At 46.2% G+C, this 22,100-nt stretch overlaps 1 protein-coding gene across 1 annotated transcript in view; it reads left to right on the top strand.

Annotated features, from left to right (window-relative positions):
* Positions 1-22,100, top strand: part of LOC143285549 (ATP-dependent RNA helicase DDX1-like) — a 461,018-nt gene that overhangs the window by 428,927 nt on the left and 9,991 nt on the right. The window contains exons 20-25 of the mRNA XM_076592917.1: positions 155-228; positions 12,159-12,231; positions 13,323-13,395; positions 16,272-16,314; positions 18,128-18,226; positions 19,554-19,674. Of these exons, the coding sequence (XP_076449032.1) occupies positions 155-228; positions 12,159-12,231; positions 13,323-13,395; positions 16,272-16,314; positions 18,128-18,226; positions 19,554-19,674 (483 nt within the window). The remainder of the gene's footprint in view (positions 1-154; positions 229-12,158; positions 12,232-13,322; positions 13,396-16,271; positions 16,315-18,127; positions 18,227-19,553; positions 19,675-22,100) is intronic.

Here is a 22,100-nt window from a genome sequence, read left to right as displayed (position 1 = left end):
CAGTCACCACACACACACACACTTATACAGCCCCAAGTAATATTTTACGTGTGTGACTGTTTTGTTTGTGTACCGCGCAATGTAGGCAGCCTTGTTGTTGTTGATGATGATGTTGTAGCAATGACATGGCTGTACCGTGTGCCCTGACTTGCAGGCAAGCTGACCTGTGTGTGCCTGCACAGTGACCGCAACCCTGCCGAGAGGAAAGGCAACCTTCAAAAGTTCAAGGTCAGTGGCTCCCTGCTCTTTATTTTCCCGATTTTACACTCTCAGCCCCCCTTTTTCTCCCTCCCTCTCCCTCCCTCTCTCTCTCTCTCCCCTCTCTCCCTCTCTCTCCCCCCCTCTCTCTCTCTCTCTCTCCCCTCTCTCTCTCCCCCTCTCTCTCTCCCCCCCCCTCTCTCTCAAATCATCCTGTCGCAAGGAGAAATTACCTTTCTGTTTTTTTTTTTCTTTTTCTTCTTTTTTACAGACGTGAGTCGATGTAATGATCCGGTGTCTATGTGAGTGTCTATGGTAACTTTGGAAATTTCTCACCTACAATAGTTGGCATAGGAACCAATCTTGGGTAGGGTATGTAGGCCTGATTAGGAGCTTTGAAGTCATCCGCTTCATGATGATAATCATGACGGATCATTACGTAATCTGCGTTGAATTCGGATGGATTGTCAAACGCTCACATTTCCAATTATATAACGCACAAACGAGCCGGTTAGAAGCAGCAAAGCCACCCCCCCCCCCACCCCCCACCCCCCACACACACACACACACGCAAGTGTATAAACGCAAGTGTAAGAAAAAGAAACGGAGGTTATTATTCAGATATTTCCGTTTCAAAAAGTATGCAGTAGTTGGTTGTTGTTTTTCAACCAGTCCCCATGATCATGGAAGTAAAACGTACCTGTTGACTGGAGGTTTGAAGAAAGCGTTATTGACAATTCTTTCCTGTGCCGAGCCCTAGACACAGTGGTCATCAGTTCACTGCCCTATGGCCCAAAAACAACTATGAAAACTTTAACCTTTTTTATACGTGGGCTGAATTACAGGAGACATTCAAATTTACGTCTTTATGTTTGATAACTGAGTTTTAATGAAACCTGACTTGCAAATTAAGTCATTGATTGTTTTTATACCAAACAGATTAGTTAGAGGCTGTCGCAGGAGCTGGAAAAGTGAAAACTGCAGAATTTTGTGAATCATTTCAAGAAACGGCGATTTGGGAAATAACGGATTCGTATGGCGGTCACTTTCTGTTCGAGATGCCACAGCGATGTCCTTCGAAAGAACGCAAACGACGTTTTGAATATGCTGTGTTTGGAATAAATTAGAAATAAACAGACACATTGCACTCAAGAGAGTTTTAACAGACGGCGAAATGCTGTCGGTATATGCAGTGGCAGGCCATTTCCCAACATGACGTAAAGGTTTATCATCAGCAACGATCCTCTTTGTGTGTTGATTTTTATGCATCCACGGCTCTTGCTAAGTCCTTTTCTGCTCCCCACCCCCACCCACCCCCACCACACATACTTTCCTCCTGTACTCCCCGCCCCCTCCTTCCCTCTCCACCGATAAGCTTTCACACATCGCTGTGGGCACGTTTACTGCCAACATCTTTTTTCCCGTGTTGCCCATGTATGTCTCTTTGGTAGTTTCCAGCCGTAGAGTGAAGGATCCAAGCCGTGGAAATGAGGTGTCATCACAAGATACTAAGTATCACATACGCTGATCACATTCCCAATGAACCAACTGCTCCAAACCATATCAAACAGCACATTGGACCATTTGAAGATGTGCTGACAGTTAAGAAAAGAAAGCGACGCTGTTATGGCCACGTAACAAGACCCAGTGGCCAGTTCATCGAGGGAGACGGAGGGGGGGGACAGGAAAGAAGCCCCCCCCCCCCCCCCAAAAAAAAAAAAAAAAAGAAAGAAAAACGCGATGGGCTGACAACATTGCAGAATGGACGGTTGTAAAGAGTTCAGAAAGACAGAATAGATACTACACATGGATTTTACTTTGGGAATGTACTGTTGAACGTGCATAATTACTTACTGAGCTTGGATGTTAATCGCCTTCATTTACAAGTGTTTTTTGTTGTTGTTGTTGTTGTTTTAATTTCTCCATTTTGAAAATTCACCGTTTCACAACCGACTTTTTAAAGTTATTCTCCTCAAATTTGAATCTTGGGTTTGATAACCCTGGGAATGTATGCACAGGTTTAGTGACATGTTTCTGAGTCCTTTGGATATGACCGAGCAGCATGAAAGAGTAGGCGAAATGGGAAGAGGCAAAGGGAAGAGTTGCGAACCACGTTGATTGGCTGCTGGCAGCATGCGGACACAGCCGTCAGACTGTACGGTGCTGTGAAGACACGGGGAGGCCGTGCAGGCGATGTGCAAGCGACTCTTTGTGGATTCATTCCATTCCGTCGAGTCCTCGGAGAAGCTGGAGTCTCTCTCCCGCCACCCATCCCCCAACCCCACCCCACCCCCTCCTACACACACACACACCAGATAGCGGTATGTGGCTGTCTATGTGGCGGGGTAAAAACGGTCATGCACGTAAACGTCCACTCGTGTACATAGGAGTGAACGTGGGAGCTGCAGCCCACGAACGAAGAAGTAACAGCTCACAGGCGAGGACTCTTTCATCCTGTACACACCTTTCTGAATGGCATGTTGCAGCGATGGCTTATTCATCGCTCGGTGCACACCGCACCAGGTTAAAGCGAATCAGTGCCAGTAGTGTTTTAGTGTTTTTCTCAGAAAATCTCATGTAGCTCACCTACTGTTCATGAAAACACTTTTTTGATGAAGAATATCACAATCACACACACACACACACACACACACACACACACACACACACACACACACACACACACAAAACCATACCACCTACTCTCCAAAACACAGCTTTCACATCAGACAGCGATGCTGAATAAAGTGGCAGGGCCAGACAGCCCAAACAGCCCAGCCAGACAGCCCATTGACCAGTGACCAGGACCACGTGACGAAGGGACGACCGGGGGATTGTCGGTACACAAACACAGGACGTTACCGCCACCACCAACAACAACGCCAGGATACTGATGTACACAGGGTGAACTTCTCTGATTGGTCCGCTCGCCGGCGACGTCACGCGAAAAGGTTAACGGTTAAGAAGGAGCCGACGTCACGCTAGAAGACCCTTCCCTACCATCCTGTCTCCCCAACTTCCAAAACTGTGACGTGCTGGCTGGATACCTCAGGCCATCCACAGCTCACACAGACGCTTCGGAAGAATCAAAGCGAATCATGTTGCCGGAGTCAGTACTTTTCCATTTACACCCCCCCTCCCCCGGTCCCCCTCCCTGCCCCGCCCCCTTTTCCCTCCAGCCTCCAAAGGATCGTCCATTCATGGTGGTTCCAGCAGTGGATCACAGCGACCTTACTGGAAGAAGACACGAGTGCAGCAGTCACAGAAAGAACACGAGGAGCGTGCCACAGAACTCTGCGTGCGTGCGCATGTGTGTGTGTGTGTTTAACTTTCACGGGATTATGCAAACGACGTGATACACTTGAGCGTTTTGTGTTGAGATGATTTCTGTTTGGAACGGAAAATAGTCTGCAAGAAAACAGAGACAGTAATTATCATCAAACAGACCAGCTAGAATATAAAAAAAAGTTGATGGCAATACAACTTAAGCGTGGATGTCATCAAATGGTCATTATCTGTTTATATTTTTTTGTCTCATCTCTCATTTTTGTGAGGCCTCCATTCTGTTTTGCCCCACATTTTGTTGCTTTTCATACACATTTGTGGAGTGTTGACCTAGATGTAATCTGACCGCACTGGAAGCGAGGAAATCCCACCGCACTGGAAGCGAGGAAATCCTAGCGCACTGGTTCGATTCCCACTCTCCCCAATAGTTTCTCCCCCTCCACTAGACCTTGAGTGGTGGTCTGGACGCCAGTCATTCGTTTAGACGATAAACCTTGGTCCCTTCTGCAGCATGCACTTAGCGCACGTAAGAACGTAATAGAACCCACGGCAACAAAAGGGTTGTCCCTCGCGAAATACCGAAGAAAAATCCGCCTTGATAAGAAAACCAATACACATGCAAGCAGAAAAAAAAGGGGTGGCGCTCTCACTGTAGCGATGCGCTCTCCCAGGGGAGAGTAGCCCGAATCTCCCACAAACAAATCCGCTGTAATAAAAGAGTAATACAAAATAATTATACTTTTATACATGTCGTTATTTTTAATTATCTGATCCCTATTCTCTTCTCACCCTCTCTCGTTTTCCATTCACGCACAAATCTTTGTCTGTTTGCTTCTATGTTGATAGACTATATCTTTACATGCAAGATTTTAGCTGTTTGCGTATCCCTCACCTCTCACTTTCTAGTCATCACGATGGTTTCAATCCTCAGTACAGGAGGAAAGGGAAAATGAGAAGGGAAAAAGGAAACCACTTGACAGCGCTCGTTATCACTTCCCTGTTTTGTTGTGGTACATTTTCTACACATTTAATATTTCCCGACGCGAGAGAGAGAGGGGGAAGGGTATAGGTTTGGGGGGGGGGGGGGGGGGCTTGGAAGGGAGCGGGAGGGCCCAAAGCCTTGAGCAAGAATCACCATGGTAGTCTTCTTCTTCTTCTTCGTCGTCGTCGTCCTCCTCCTCCTCCCTCCTCTTCTTCTGGTAGTCTTCTTCTTCTTCTCCTCTTCTTCTTCTTCTCCTCTTCTTCTTCTGGCAGTCTCCTTCTTCTTCTTCTTCTTCTTCTTCTTCTTCTGGTAGTCTTCTTCTTCTCCTCTTCTTCTTCTGGCAGTCTTCTTCTTCTTCTTCTCCTCCTCTTCTTCTTCTTCTGGTAGTCTTCTCCTTCTTCCTCTTCTTCTTCTTCTTCTGCTCTCTGTGAAGTCACTGGGACTCCACACAGGGTTGTTCACCGGGACGCCGTACTGAAGAACTGTTCACCACATTCCCCCAGGTCTGTCTGTTATGTGCCAAAGCTTACGTCTGTGCACATGGTTTTCCTGTCCAGTCAGCAATGTCGTCAGTCCATCTTTTCAAATCTCTGTAATCCTTTCCTTCATACAACAAGCCCAATCAGGCGGAGCCCATCCCTCACCAGATGGGATTTTCTTGTTGCGGGTTTTCTCCCCACATGCGGCAGGTAGTACAGGGCAGTAAAGCAGGTAGTACTGGGCAATACGGCAGGTAGTACTGTGCAACAAGGCAGGTAGTACTACTGGGCAACAAGGCAGGTAGTACTGGGCAGTAAGGCAGGTAGTACTGGGCGACAAGGCAGGTAGTACTGGGCAGTAAGGCAGGTAGTACTGGGCAATAAGGCAGGTAGTACTACTGGTCAACAAGGCAGGTAGTACTGGTAGTACTGGGCAACAAGGCAGGTAGTACTGGGCAACAAGGCAGGTAGTACTGGTAGTACTGGGCCTCAAGGCAGGTAGTACTACTGGGCAACAAGGCAGTTAATACTGGGCAACAAGGCAGGTAGTACTGGTAGTACTGGGCCTCAAGGCAGGTAGTACTACTGGGCAACAAGTAGTAGCTGAGAATGATGCCCATTCCTGCACAGCAGTGAACAATGTTGAACCTTTTGTATATGTTGTTAATGCATAGTCGTTGTAGTTGGTTATTTTTCCCTCGAAATGCTTCTCCTAATCGATGTATTTCACATGTTGTACTCGCTACATGAAATACCTAAAATCATGGGGTTTCCTGACACAAGCACATCTTCTCTTGTCTTGCCTTTGTTTTGTCTTGTCATCTGACCCGACCTTGACCTGATCCCGGCAATAGCCTTGAGCGAAGCAAGCCAGGCTAGAGACCTCAAAGGCTTTCGCAGTGGCTCGCTAATAACCGTTGACATCTCCGGTGTGCCGACTGATGATTTAAGTCTTTCGAACTTTCCTTGGGTGTTACTACCCCTTTGTCTCATCTGACTGCCCATTATCACTGAGCCTCTCCCCTCTCCCCTCTGTCTGTCCTTCACTGCCCATTACCACTCAGCCTCTCCCCTCTGTCTGTCCTTCACTGCCCAATACCACTCAGCCTCTCCCCTCTGTCTGTCTGTCCTTCACTGCCCAATACCACTCAGCCTCTCCCCTCTGTCTGTCTGTCCTTCACTGGCCATTACCACTCAGCCTCTCCCCTCTCTATGTCCTTCACTGCCCATTACTACTCAGCCTCTCCCCTCTCCCCTCTGTCTGTCCTTCACTGCCCATTACCACTCAGCCTCTCCCCTCTGTCTGTCCTTCACTGCCCATTACCACTCAGCCTCTCCCCTCTCTCTGTCCTTCACTGCACATTACCACTCAGCCTCTCCCCTCTGTCTGTCCTTCACTGCACATTACCACTCAGCCTCTCCCCTCTGTCTGTCTGTCCTTCACTGCCCATTACCACTCAGCCTCTCCCCTCTCTCTGTCCTTCACTGCCCATTACCACTCAGCCTCTCCTCTCTGTCTGTCCTTCACTGCCCATTACCACTCAGCCTCTCCCCTCTGTCTGTCTGTCCTTCACTGCCCATTACCACTCAGCCTCTCCCCTCTGTCTGTCTGTCCTTCACTGCCCATTACCACTCAGCCTCTCCCCTCTGTCTGTCCTTCACTGCCCATTACCACTCAGCCTCTCCCCTCTGCCTGTCTGTCCTTCACTGCCCATTACCACTCAGCCTCTCCCCTCTGTCTGTCTGTCCTTCACTGCCCATTACCACTCAGCCTCTCCCCTCTCTCTGTCCTTCACTGCCCATTACCACTCAGCCTCTCCCCTCTGTCTGTCCTTCACTGCCCATTACCACTCAGCCTCTCCCCTCTGTCTGTCTGTCCTTCACTGCCCATTACCACTCAGCCTCTCCCCTCTGTCTGTCTGTCCTTCACTGCCCATTACCACTCAGCCTCTCCTCTCTGTCTGTCCTTCACTGCCCATTACCACTCAGCCTGTCTCCTCTGTCTGTCTGTCCTTCACTGCCCATTACCACTCAGCCTCTCCCCTCTGTCCTTCACTGCCCATTACCACTCAGCCTCTCCCCTCTGTCCTTCACTGCCCATTACCACTCAGCCTCTCCCCTCTGTCTGTCTGTCCTTCACTGCCCATTACCACTCAGCCTCTCCCCTCTGTCCTTCATTGCACATTACCACTCAGCCTCTCCCCTCTGTCCTTCACTGCCCATTACCACTCAGCCTCTCCCCTCTCTCTCTCTGTCCTTCACTGCCCATTACCACTCAGCCTCTCCCCTCTGTCTGTCCTTCACTGCCCATTACCACTCAGCCTCTCCCCTCTGTCTGTCCTTCACTGCCCATTACCACTCAGCCTCTCCCCTCTGTCTGTCTGTCCTTCACTGCCCATTACCACTCAGCCTCTCCCCTCTGTCTGTCTGTCCTTCACTGCCCATTACCACTCAGCCTCTCCCCTCTGTCCTTCACTGCCCATTACCACTCAGCCTCTCCCCTCTGTCTGTCTGTCCTTCACTGCCCATTACCACTCAGCCTCTCCCTTCTGTCCTTCACTGCCCATTACCACTCAGCCTCTCCCCTCTGTCCTTTACTGCCCATTACCACTCAGCCTCTCCCCTCTGTCTGTCTGTCCTTCACTGCCCATTACCACTCAGCCTCTCCCCTCTGTCTGTCTTTCACTGCCCATTACTACTCAGCCTCTCCCCTCTGTCTGTCTGTCCTTCACTGCCCATTACCACTCAGCCTCTCCCCTCTCTCTGTCCTTCACTGCCCATTACCACTCAGCCTGTCTCCTCTGTCTGTCTGTCCTTCACTGCCCATTACCACTCAGCCTCTCCCCTCTGTCCTTCACTGCCCATTACCACTCAGCCTCTCCCCTCTGTCTGTCTGTCCTTCACTGCCCATTACCACTCAGCCTCTCCCCTCTGTCTGTCTGTCCTTCACTGCCCATTACCACTCAGCCTCTCCCCCCTGTCTGTCCTTCACTGCCCATTACCACTCAGCCTCTCCCCTCTGTCTGTCTGTCCTTCACTGCCCATTACCACTCAGCCTCTCCCCTCTGTCTGTCCTTCACTGCCCATTACCACTCAGCCTCTCCCCTCTGTCTGTCTGTCCTTCACTGCCCATTACCACTCAGCCTCTCCCCTCTGTCTGTCTGTCCTTCACTGCCCATTACCACTCAGCCTCTCCCCTCTCTCTGTCCTTCACTGCCCATTACCACTCAGCCTCTCCCCTCTGTCCTTCACTGCCCATTACCACTCAGCCTCTCCCCTCTGTCCTTCACTGCCCATTACCACTCAGCCTCTCCCCTCTGTCCTTCACTGCCCATTACCTCTTGGTCTTTGCACAACGCAGCATGATGTGTGTGTGCTGTTGTGTCTGAAAGCATACTCTGCCAGGAGGCTGTGCATATATGTGCGTCACTCTGTGTGTGAGTGTCTAAGTATGTTTGTGTGTGTAGGTCTTTGAGCGCGCGCGCGAGCGTGTGTGTTTGTGTGTGTGTTTGTGCGTGCGTGTGTGTGTGTGTAGTTGTTTTATTCCTACTGGATACTGCTGAAAGAGGAGTTCGAAAGAAATTACAAAAAGTGCAAAATATGGACAGGTAAAAAAAATGCAAGCAAAAGTTGATATTTAATTTTTCTGTGTTGCACGCGCTCTGGATTGACGTTTCTTTTCAAACATGTGTCTTAGAACGTGGTTGAGACATACAGAAAAAAGATGGCGTGGATCTCGGAATAACGCTTCACAACCTGACTTCAAAAAGCTAAATTTATATCAATCGGAGATGAAATAACATCAAAGACACAATGTGACAGAACTTCGTAGAGAGAGAGAGAGAAGGGGAGGGTGGGCTGAGTTATTTCAAGGGTTCTATTACATAAATTGATGAGAATGCGAGTGTGCAACATTGCAAGAAGCTGTGATTCTGATTATATACCATACGCTTACCAGGATATCACTTTCAGCTAATTGTGTTTTAAGAGAGACTCGTGAATCTGACGATGGAAATGATATGAAAATTAAATTTGATTAATATATATATATATATATATATGTGTGTGTGTGTGTCTGTGTGTGTGTGTGTGTGTGTGTGTGTGTGCCCAGTATATATATACGAAGTGTGTGCGGGGCTGGGGGCGGCAGAGGGTGGGGTGTCAGACTTGTAGAGGAAACTGGGCACAAGAAAAAGGCCACCCTCCAGTTACCAAAGACAGTAACAAACATTGAAGGAGTTTAGCGAATTAAGCAGCCACATAATGCTCATCCCGAACACAGTGGCTGCTGCGTTGCTGGAAAATAGTAACACAAAACAACAGTCGTCGGGAGCGATAACGTTTCATAAATATAATAATAAATAACTAAATAATAAAAATTTAAAAAATCAAGCGGCCAAAGGTTTCGCTAAAATTGCAAACTAAAACTACACTCACGAAATTACCGTGTTTACAGGATACTCATCTTCTTTTAAACTTGTTAAGCTTTATTATAAGAGGCGTATACGTCTGCAAATTGCTAAGGTGACCTCGTACTTTAGCTGAGTGGTGTACACATGGGGTCACTTAGTTTTAACGCGCGCACACACACACACACACACACACACACACACACACACACACACACACACACACACACGCACACACACACACACGCACGCACGCACGCACGCACGCACACACACAGAGAAAGAGAGAGAGAGAGAAGTCTGAAGTCTGAATGGTTTTATTGTTTAGGCCTTTCTGCCCGTGACAACAGGGGTACGAGGGGAGGCTGGGGGAGGGAGGGGGGCGGGGGAAGGGACTTCCGTGTTAACATCCATTATAAAGAACAGCGTCAATATATGAACAGCAAACAAAGGGTAGAAAAGAGAGAAAGGACAGACAGTGAGGCACAGAGAGAGAGGGGGACAGAGAGAAGAAGAAAAAGACAAAAGGTAGATGGGCAGATTGGTGTGTAATCATGCGTCATTAACTAAAGATAGACTTGTTTCTATGGGTGACAGAGAGAGAGAGAGAGAGAGAGAGAAGAGGGGGGGACACCTTCTATTAATAAGTCCGGTTCTGCATTGATGACAATAAGTGCTTGGTCGTGGAGCCAGGCTACATGCGTGTTACCAGCACTGATTATGTGAGTTTTACTCTCTGTCTTTGTCTCGGTCTGTCTGTCTGTCTGTCTGTCTCTTTTTCTCTCTTTCTCTCTCTCTCTCTCTCTCTCTCACTCTTATACGTACACTTATACACACATGCACACACGCGCGCACACGCACATGCACACACACAAATGCTCGCACCAGAAGTGAACATTTTACGTCAGAGAGGACAGCGGCAGAGGTGCCACAAGCCAGAGACGGAAGGAGTAGTCAGGGCAACATGATGGAGAGTTAAGACAGTTAACAGGTAGGAAAGAAGGCTGCAGCTCTTGGATAACGGTTACATTCCTTCCAGACAATCCGATCTTGGGGAGAAAATGAGCGCTGGCGGCAAGGCTTCGGCTCTGGGAGAGAGAGGGGAGGTTAATAATCAAGTGTGTCAACGACAGAAAAGAAACAGAGTTGTCCAGAATGAGCAAAAGAAAAAAAGGGGGGCAGACATCGTCTGACAGACACGGATGGCCTATAGCCGCATCAGAGAATTCCCAACACAAACACGCAACGGTCTGCTGTGCCCTGGTCTCCATAGATAGCTGGGCAAAGTGTACGCTAGAGACACAGACAGACAGAGAGATGGGTCTGAGACAGGCAGACAGAGACAGTGAGAGTTGAGTCTGATTAGGAACGCTCTGAAACAAGAAGCGAGCAGCATGGTATATTCTTAATCGTAGTCAGTCCGGTGTGACTTGTCCATGCATTTTCAATGAGCGAAAGGAGACACTCAGACACAGCGGAAGCAGAACGGTGTGGAACTGAAAATCAACGGATTGAATACAATATACTGAGGGAATTTTCCTTCTGATTATTTCCCTTGCCCAGTCAGTGCGTGACATGGAACATATTCCGGCGGTTCTTGGTGATGGAGCTGAATTGAACTGGGCGAAATGGAGGTCTGCGTTTGCTTGGAAAACTCAAAGATTAAAAAAAAATCCAACTGTGAAGTGGAGTGGATATCCCGCACACAGAGAAACACACAACCAATACCTTACCTCCTCCATGTCCATCTTAGACTGGATCTAAGGCAGTCAAGGCGCTCCAACGTCTACGGTCCTCAGCCAGTTTGCTGGTGTCACCCCATCGTCTGTCGACATGTCTGAGGTCTCTACTGATTGGTGGTGTCACCCCATCGTCTGTCGACATGTCTGAGGTCTCTCTCCACTGTTTGCTGGTGTCACCCCATCGTCTGTCAACATGTCTGAGGTCTGTCTCCACTGTTTGCTGGTGTCACCCCATCGTCTGTCGACATGTCTGAGGTCTCTCTCCACTGTTTGCTGGTGTCACCCCATCGTCTGTCGACATGTCTGAGGTCTCTACTGATTGGTGGTGTCACCCCATCGTCTGTCGACATGTCTGAGGTCTGTCTCCACTGTTTGCTGCCAGTTCATCTTGGGCCGAACCCTCTTTCTCTTGTCTACAGCCGTCCCCTTTCGACCCCCCACCCCCACCCCCCAACGTCTTGACCCACTAACCGTTATTTATGGTTGGGAATGAGGGAACGAGTGAGGATGGGAAATTGATGTTAGAAGTCAGGAGAACCTAACACGAACAATATTATTCATAATGTTCTCTTATCAGTTAACAGCAGCTTGAATGATCATAACAGTGTACAGATGGGTATGAAGATATTCCAGCCTGTCTGACCGTTAATCCCATTTCAGGGGTTTTGTCCGTCAGAGAATCACAACTCACCATGCAACACCTCCTCCCCCTCTTCTGCTACCTTTTTATTTATTCAGTTTTTCAAAGATAACTTTCATCTGACGAATAAAAAAAATCCCAGCACTTTTAACTGCATGTCTGCTGTCAAGAGTAAATTTCCGTCCTTCTTTCCTTCCTCCCTTTCTTCGGTTACAGACACCAAAAAACACGGTGAAAAATCAAATATAGATCAAATGTGAAACAACGTAAATTGAAACCACTTCACGAACAGAGACAAACATTACAGGCACATGCTTCGTGTTGTTTTTGTTGTTTTCCTTTGCTTTGCTGTGTGTGTGTGTGTGTGTGTGTGTGTGTTCTGGAAACAACAGGTAAAAGACGAGGAATGTCGCTGTGTTTCAGGACGGCAAGGTCCGCTTCATGATCTGCACGGACGTGGCTGCTCGAGGCATTGACGTGTCTGGGCTGCCCTTCGGTGAGCTGTCTGTCCTGTGTGCTGTCCTGGGTGATGATGTGGTTTTCATGCTGGTTCCTTCCGCTTTGCTTTGACAGTTCTTGTTCATGGAAACCTTATAAGACTGTTCGGTGGTGTGGTGTGGTGTGTGTGCGTGTGCGTGTCTGTCTGCCTGTCTGTTTGTGTCTGTGTCTGTGCGTGCGTGTTAAGTTCTTGACACGGTTAACCGTGTGTGTGTGTGTCTGTGTGTACGTGTTAGGCTCCCGACGCGGTTAACCATCGACCCTTTCTATTCCTTCAGAAATCATGCAGTTATTTTGTTCTTGTTGTAGTTAAACAAGTCACAACAAATGAGAAATGATAGTGAGAGCAGCTGATGTCTTTTGTACATAGAGGAACGGGGAACAGGCCAGTCGGGATGACACCACTTGAAGTAGCTGTGTAGACGACTATGAGGACACAGAGAGAGAGAGAGAGATTCAAAAACTTAATTATTCAAGGATAAAGATTTTAGGCATTGCCCAGTCTTCCAATCTGTCATCGTGACAACGGTACTAACAATAACGATAAGGACACTGCAGTGATATTGTTGGTAAGTAATACTACTGCTACTACTACTTCTGCTGCTACTACTACTTCTGCTACTACTGCTGCTGCTGCTGCTACTACTACTACTTCTGCTACTACTACTTCTACTACTACTTCTACTACTATTACTGCTGCTACTACTACTACTACTACTACCAATGATAATAATAATAATCGTCATCATTGTAAAAAAACAAAATGGTAAAAGGAACACATTCACACACTCACACCCAACCACCCTTCACACACACACACACACACACAAATACATGTATGCACACATGCATGCATATATATATATATATATATATATATATATATATAATAAAACAAAGTTGAAAACCAACACCTATTTTGTTAAACCAAAAAAATAAAAATATGAATTTTCGCTGCCACCTGGCAGTTTGGTCACAGTCTACACTGTTTAGTAGAGATCCAGACAAAACCTGTGACGTGTCTATATCCACGGACATGCATACAGAGAGAGACGGGAGTGTGATGGAGTGTGGCGGTGTGTGTTGCAGTGATCAACGTGACACTCCCTGACGAGAAGCAGAACTACATCCACCGTATTGGCCGTGTTGGACGTGCAGAGCGGTGAGCAGTGCTGGGCTCCCCTGTCTGCGGGGCTGTTGGACATGTCGGGCTGTGTTGTCTGCTCTTACTTGTCATTATTATTATTATTATTGTTTTTTATTCAGGAAGCATATACACTATTAGTATCTGCCTGACGTCTGTTGAATGGACATTTTCTTGTCATATTAGTCTTCAGAGTTTGTGATGATATGTCAGTGTTTTAACTGACCTAGTGTACTTGTGTAAATGTGTGTTGTGCTGTTACTGTTTTGTCTGCACCTCTCTCTCTCTCTCTCTCTCTCTCTCTCTCTCTCTGTTCAAGACTGAAGAGCAAGCCGGTTTTAAGAAAATCCACAGCACACTTGATCATATTTTCACGCTCATGTCCGTGGTCCAGAAACAACTGCTAAGACACAGGAAACTATATGTAGCCTTCGTAGACTTTCGAAAAGCCTTTGACTTTGTAAGTCGAGGTAAATTATGGAAGATACTTCAACAAACTGGATTGAATGGGAAAGTACTAAGTGCTTTAAAGAGTATGTACTCTGTTGTAAAAGTTAAAGTTCATGCAAAAGGGGAATTGTCAAAGGCATTCTTTTGTCCTCTTGGTCCCAAGCAAGGTGAAGTTTGTTCTCCAATATTATTTTCTCTATTTATTAATGAACTGACCAAAGAAATCACACTCAGTGGTAGGCATGGTATTCAACTTTCTCCTTGCGTTATTTTCAGACAGTATAACTGGTCTTCAGTCGCAACTCAGTACGTTATATGATTGCGGAAAGAGTCTAGGATTAGTCGTTAATATGGAAACAACTAATATTGTAATGTTCCGTAATGGTCGTTATATAGCACCAAGAGAAAAGTGGTATTTTGGAAATCATGAATTCAAGACGGTGAACATGTATAAATATTTAGGCATTCACTTATCACGCAGATTATCGTTTGTACACACTATGAACGATCCCGCTGACCGTGCAAGAGAAGGGGTGTTAGCTTCAGTCATGATGCTCTGGTCAGTTGGTGAACATTCCAGCAATGTCTTTTGTAAATTGTTTGACCGTCAAATTCAGCCGATCTTAACTTATGGTTCAGAAATATGGGGTCTTTCGGGAAATCAAGAAATAATTGAGAGTACATTTGTTGGCTGTTAAATCTCTTGGAGTTACTGTTATAACTCCTTGACATTTAATATATGGAGAAACTGGACGTTGTCCGATATATGTAAACACATTTGTACGGTGTATTAAATTTTGGATCAGACTTACTTCACTTGATGAAAATAGACTTCCCATAAAAGCATACAATATGTTGATAAATTTACAAACTAGGAACTACACAACTTGGGCCTGTAAAGTACGTAAAGCTCTTTTCAAATTTGGTTTCGGAATTGTATGGGAAGCACAAGGACTTGGTAACATAAGACTGTTTATTACTGAATTTATACAACGACGTTTTGATTGTTTTACCCAAGACTGGCATGCAGCTGTCAGTGACCAGGAATTCTACAGTTTAATTCCGAGTTGTCTGTAAGTGCATATCTTTGCCAGATTCCAAACATTCACATTAGAAAAGTATTAACAAGGTTCAGGGTAGGAATATCACTATTGAATGGCCGCTTCATAAACTCTAATGCGACGACAGATGAGGGCAGTCATAACTGTCCTTTCTGCAAAAACTGTATCGAATCTGAAATTCACTTTCTTTTGATTTGCCCCTGTTATAAAACCCTTAGAGATGAATTGATTCCTAATAAATTTTGTCGTCAACCGTCATTATTCAGACTTACTCTTCTAATGTCAAACACAAGTGAATATCTGACAAAAAAGACTAGCAGTATTTGTGTATAAAGCACTAGACTTACAACAAAGCTGTATTGACAGCATGAAGCGAACCTAATAGTATCTGTCATTTTGTGCACTTTCTCACCCCACTGTAATGAGCCAGAGGCCTCTACAATTAAACCATTCAGAGAGTTCTGTTCAAGACTGTCGCAGTCCTCGATTTTGTTTGTTTGTTTGTTTTATTGACTCACGTGTTTGTGTTTGTTGTCTTAACCTACCACACCATTTTGATATCTATGGATACTTTACCATTACAACATAGTTTTGTTGTTGTGTTAAATGATTTTTTCGTCTTATTGGTATGGGTTTTATGGAATATTTATCTCCAGCATGCGCAAAACTAATTAGTGTTGTGGGGCTTGTTCCTCTTCATTTTATGTATCCACGTGTTGACACGTTGGATCGGGGTGTTAAGTTAGGTTGGTTTACATTGTGGGGCTTGTTCATCTTTATTTTATGTATCCACATGTTGACACGTTGGATCGGGGTGTTAGGTTGGTTTACATTGTGGGGCTTGTTCATCTTTATTTTATGTATCCACGTGTTGACACGTTGGATCGGGGTGTTAAGCTAGGTTGGTTTACATTGTGGGGCTTGTTCCTCTTCATTTTATGTATCCACGTGTTGACACGTTGGATCGGGGTGTTAAGCTAGGTTGGTTTACATTGTGGGGCTTGTTCATCTTTATTTTATGTATCCACATGTTGACACGTTGGATCGGGGTGTTAAGCTAGGTTGGTTTACATTGTGGGGCTTGTTCATCTTTATTTTATGTATCCACATGTTGACACGTTGGATCGGGGTGTTAGGTTGGTTTACATTGTGGGGCTTGTTCCTCTTCATTTTATGTATCCACATGTTGACACGTTGGATCGGGGTGTTAAGCTAGGTTGGTTTACATTGTGGGGCTTGTTCATCTTCATTTTATGTATCCACATGTTGACGATCGGGGTGTTAAGCTAGGTTGATTTTACTCTTACTTTATTAAATTGCGCTTGCTAGTCTGATACTAGTTTCTGAACAGGAAAATATTACTTCTGTTGCTTTTTTTTTCAGCATGGGACTGGCAGTCAGCATTGTTTCCACTGTTAAAGAGAAGGTGAGCCCTCCTCCCCCCTCTCCCCCCCTCACACACACACACACACACACATACACACACACACACGCACGCACGCGCGCACAAACACACACACACACACACACACACACACACACACACACACACACACACACACACACACACACACACACACACACACACACACACACACGCACGCACGCGCGCACAAACACGTAAACACACACACACATGGTATAGATAGATAGATTGTGTGTGTGTGTGTGTGTGTGTGTGTGTGTGTGTGCATCCCACACATACACACACGCCATTAATCATTGTATATTCTGTTTTTATCCAGACACACACATGCACGCGCACGTGCACACACACACGCTCGCGCGCCAATATTGGCCACACTGTTTAGTAGAGATCCAGACAAAACATGTGACGTCAGGAGAGGATCATGAGGAAGACTTGGTGATTTTTTTTTTTAAGAATATATATATATATATATATATATATATATATATATATATATATATATATATATATATATATATATATATTCATTTCCACAGCTGTTGGATATTTCCCCATGAAGACGATTCTCTCGCTCGTTCTCCGAAAGACAGTTATTTGTTTGTGTGCTGGTGACAGGTGTTTCCTGATTTGATGTCAGTCTCTCTTGTTTTGTGTGTGTGTGTGTTTTGTTGTTGTTGTGTGTTTGTTTCTGTTTTTTTTTGTTTTGTTGTTGTTTTTTTATTGAATTATTTCATTTTTTACACATCGTTGCTTTGACGCACAACCGACAGACCAGGAGGTATCTAGTGAACAGCTGTTTTACGCAGAGCCCTAATGACTCTTCACAGAGTTCAGGGAGAACAATAAGATGATGATGATGATGGTGATAAAGGAAATAGCCGCCACCTTCACCCCCAAGCTTTCGACCAGAGGGGGGAGGAGAAAAGAAGGGTGCGGGAATAACCACTGTGGGTGACGGGGGAGGGTTTGAACACGACAGAAGAACAGCGTCATGTGTGAACGTGGACAAGGCTGTCATCACTAGGGTCGTGGTTGTGGGTTAAAATGTAATGCTGTGACAGACAGTGGTTCAGGGAACATAGACAACGGAAAGGATGGATGGTGGTCATGATGATGATGATGATAATCATAATGATAATTGATAATGGTAATGCTGTTGTTATTATTAGCAATGATGATAAACCACCGTCAACAACAACGATGATAATGACAACAATGACAATGTCAATAATGTGCATTTATATTATGCAGCGCCTGATATCTGTGAGGGGCGATGTGTCATGCTGACAATGGTTGAAGACGGTGATGATAATAGTGATGGTTGATGATCATGACACTAACGGGTGGTGATGTTGATGATGATGACACTGACAGATTATGATGATGACACTGACAGATGATGTTGATTATGGTCACGATGACACTGACAGATTATGATGATGACACTGACAAATGATGTTGATTATGGTCACGATGACACTGACAGATTATGATGATGACACTGACAGATGAAGTTGATTTTGGTCACGATGACACTGACAGATTATGATGATGACACTGACAAATGATGTTGATGATGGTCACGATGACACTGACAGATGATGTTGATGATGGTCACGATGACACTGACAGATGATGTTGATGATTATGATGACTATGACACTGACATGACTGTGATGACAGTGACTGTTGATGATGATGACAATGACTGATGACGATGTTGATCGTGATGACAATGACTGATGATAATGTGATACCGACGAGTGATGATGGTGATACTGACGTGTGGTGACGATGATGATGACGACAGGTGTGGTACCACAGCAACTGTAAGAACCGGGGCCGGGGGTGCTACAACACCAACCTGACGGATGTCGGGGGATGCTGCATCTGGTACGACGAGCCCAAGGTGAGGTCACGGGGTCAGGGGGGTCTGGGTGGAAAGGTTAAGGGTGAAGGTCCCGCTGACGTGTCCAGTCACACATGTTTAACAACCGCTCATGCAAATAGTTTTGCTTTATTTGTTTGTTGTTGATTTTTCATGCAACAGGCTGCTCGTGTGATCCGCTTGCACGTAAAAGCCCATTCGTTTAAACGGTTATACACGTAAAAGCCCACTCGTGTAAACGAGTACGGGAATGCACGCAAAAACCTACTCGTTCAGACGGTTATACACGTAAAAACCCCATTGGTGTATAGAAGGGCTGATCACACGTGGATAGTGGATACAAGCATCTGGCTGCTAGCGGCTTGATCACACATACAGAGAACAGGGGGGGGGGGGGGGGATGCAAGCAATGAAGAGGTCCCGTGTGCAGCACGCACTTGGCGCACTAAAAATAGGAACCAACAGCAACAGAAGTGTTGTCCTCTGGAAAACTTGTGTAGAAGAAACCCGCTCTGATAGGTACACAGATACCTGCATTCACTCAAGGCCTGATGAAAGAGCGCTGGTTTACGCTGCTGGTCAGACACTTGCTTTGCATATACGGTGTAGTATCCTAATATGGATTTGTCCGAACACAGTGGCGCCTCCTTGAGAAACCAACTGAAACTTGTATAATAGTCAGTCGTGTCCGTCAGTTATTATCAGAACAGCTGAGGCAGCTGTTGTCCCGACTATCTGGGCTGGAATTTAACTCTCTCCATACGAACGGCGAAAGAGACGACGTTAACAGCGTTTCACCCCAATTACCATCATCAAAATATTGCAAGCGAAAGGCTCTTATACTGAAGAGGTGAATGTTGACAAAGAATACCACAATTCTGACGACGGAAGCTAATTTTTGGGTCATTCAGACACCCACTGGACATCCGAGGGGTCTGTGTAGAGGAGAAGAGAGGACTGCCGTACTGAGTGAGTTAATTATAGTGGATACTATCTTGCCCAAGCTACATCCCCACTCTCTCGGCCAACAGGGTTTTAGAGGACAGCGCTGGGATTGTTCCTGATGGCCAACTATTCCCCAAGGCTGCAGCGCTAAGATCGGGTCCAATCTTGCCTCCTAGTTCCAGAGTCATTGTCCTTGACACAAGACTTAGCTGCAAATGACTTTCCATTGTAGTTGAGAAGCCATGGATCAAACAGCTCTCACTTTGCTGTTGGCCCAACTGTAAGCTTATATCAGTCTGATATAGACCGAGCGTTGGCTTAACATAAACTTAACAGGTACAGTAACAGAGCCACGACCATGATGGTGATGAAGATGATGACGATGAGGACGACGATGTTTCAGCTGCTGTCGGACATAGAGGAGCATCTGGACATCACCATTGACCGGATCGACAAGACCTTCGACGTGCCCGTCAACGAGTTTGACGGCAAGGTCACCTACGGTCAGAAGCGTAAAACCGCAGGTGAGAATTCTTCCTTCCTTCCTTCCTTCCCTCCTTCCTGCATTTCTTCTTCCTTTGTTTAATTCCGGTTTTCTTATTCAGTATCGGGGCTGGATGAAAAAAAACAGCAAGTATATTTGCTTATCTCAGTGCCCTGGTTAAATAAGAGCTCCTTCCGCTTCGCTCCTCTTTTCTGTCAGTCTGTGTGTCTGTGTGTCTTCCTCTTTTCTGTCAGTCTGTGTGTCTTCCTCTTTTCTGTCAGTCTGTGTGTCTTCCTCTTTTCTGTCAGTCTGTGTGTCTGTGTGTCTTCCTCTTTTCTGTGTGTCTGTGTGTCTTCCTCTTTTCTGTCAGTCTGTGTGTCTTCCTCTTTTCTGTCAGTCTGTGTGTCTGTCTTCCTCTTTTCTGTCAGTCTGTGTGTCTGTGTGTCTTCCTCTTTTCTGTCAGTCTGTGTGTCTGCCTGTCTTCCTCTTTTCTGTCAGTCTGTGTGTCTGCCTGTCTTCCTCTTTTCTGTCAGTCTGTGTGTCTTCCTCTTTTCTGTCAGTCTGTGTGTCTGTGTGTCTTCCTCTTTTCTGTCAGTCTGTGTGTCTGTGTGTCTTCCTCTTTTCTGTCAGTCTGTGTGTCTGTGTGTCTTCCTCTTTTCTGTCAGTCTGTGTGTCTGTCGTCCTCTTTTCTGTCAGTCTGTGTGTCTTCCTCTTTTCTGTCAGTCTGTGTGTCTTCCTCTTTTCTGTCAGTCTGTGTGTCTGTCTTCCTCTTTTCTGTCAGTCTGTGTGTCTGTGTGTCTTCCTCTTTTCTGTCAGTCTGTGTGTCTGCCTGTCTTCCTCTTTTCTGTCAGTCTGTGTGTCTGTCTTCCTCTTTTCTGTCAGTCTGTGTGTCTGTCGTCCTCTTTTCTGTCAGTCTGTGTGTCTGTCGTCCTCTTTTCTGTCAGTCTGTGTGTCTGTGTGTCTTCCTCTTTTCTGTCAGTCTGTGTGTCTTCCTCTTTTCTGTCAGTCTGTGTGTCAGCCTGTCTTCTTTTCTTCTTTTTTTTCTTTCTTTCTCTCTCCCTTTTCTTTTCTTTTCTTTCCTGCCACCTTTCTTTTTCTGTCTTTCTTTCTTTTCTTTCATTTCTTTCTGTCTTTCATTCTTTTTTTTTCCTGCTACCTTTCCTTTCTTTTTCTTTCCTTCTTTGCTTTCATTTTCTGTTTCTGTCCTGTAAAAAAGGGGTGCTGGTTAGACAGGCGGAAGTGAGGTGATATACTAAAGGAGTTCAGGGGACAGCACAGGACAGGGACACTTGCTGGAGTCTGCACAGTGGGTCGTGTGGCTGTTAGATTGAACGTCATTTTACAGGACAGGGACACCTGCTGGAGTCAGCACAGTGGGTCGTGTGGCTGTTAGATTGAACGTCATTTTACAGGACAGGGACACTTGCTGGAGTCTGCACAGTGGGTCGTGTGGCTGTTAGATTGAACGTCATTTTACAGGACAGGGACACCTGTTGGAGTCTGCACAGTGGGTCGTGTGGCTGTTAGATTGAACGTCATTTTACAGGACAGGGACACCTGCTGGAGTCTGCACAGTGGGTCGTGTGGCTGTTAGATTGAACGTCATTTTACAGGACAGGGACACCTGTTGGAGTCTGCACAGTGGGTCGTGTGGCTGTTAGATTGAACGTCATTTTACAGGACAGGGACACTTGCTGGAGTCTGCACAGTGGGTCGTGTGGCTGTTAGATTGAACGTCATTTTACAGGACAGGGACACCTGCTGGAGTCTGCACAGTGGGTCGTGTGGCTGTTAGATTGAACGTCATTTTACAGGACAGGGACACCTGTTGGAGTCTGCACAGTGGGTCGTGTGGCTGTTAGATTGAACGTCATTTTACAGGACAGGGACACTTGCTGGAGTCTGCACAGTGGGTCGTGTGGCTGTTAGATTGAACGTCATTTTACAGGACAGGGACACCTGTTGGAGTCTGCACAGTGGGTCGTGTGGCTGTTAGATTGAACGTCATTTTACAGGACAGGGACACCTGTTGGAGTCTGCACAGTGGGTCGTGTGGCTGTTAGATTGAACGTCATTTTACAGGACAGGGACACCTGCTGGAGTCTGCACAGAGGCTCGTGTGGCTGGTAGATTGAACGTCATTTTACAGGACAGGGACACCTGTTGGAGTCTGCACAGAGGGTCGTGTGGCTGTTAGATTGAACGTCATTTTACAGGACAGGGACACCTGCTGGAGTCTGCACAGAGGGTTGTGTGGCTGGTAGATTGAACGTCATTTTACAGGACAGGGACACCTGTTGGAGTCTGCACAGTGGGTCGTGTGGCTGTTAGATTGAACGTCATTTTACAGGACAGGGACACCTGCTGGAGTCTGCACAGTGGGTCGTGTGGCTGTTAGATTGAACGTCATTTTACAGGACAGGGACACCTGCTGGAGTCTGCACAGTGGGTCGTGTGGCTGTTAGA

The sequence above is a fragment of the Babylonia areolata genome, chromosome 9 (assembly GCF_041734735.1).
Source record: "Babylonia areolata isolate BAREFJ2019XMU chromosome 9, ASM4173473v1, whole genome shotgun sequence".
Lineage (NCBI taxonomy): Eukaryota > Metazoa > Mollusca > Gastropoda > Neogastropoda > Buccinidae > Babylonia > Babylonia areolata.
Note: the sequence above shows the minus strand (reverse complement) of the source record. Positions and strands in the feature narration are given on the sequence as shown.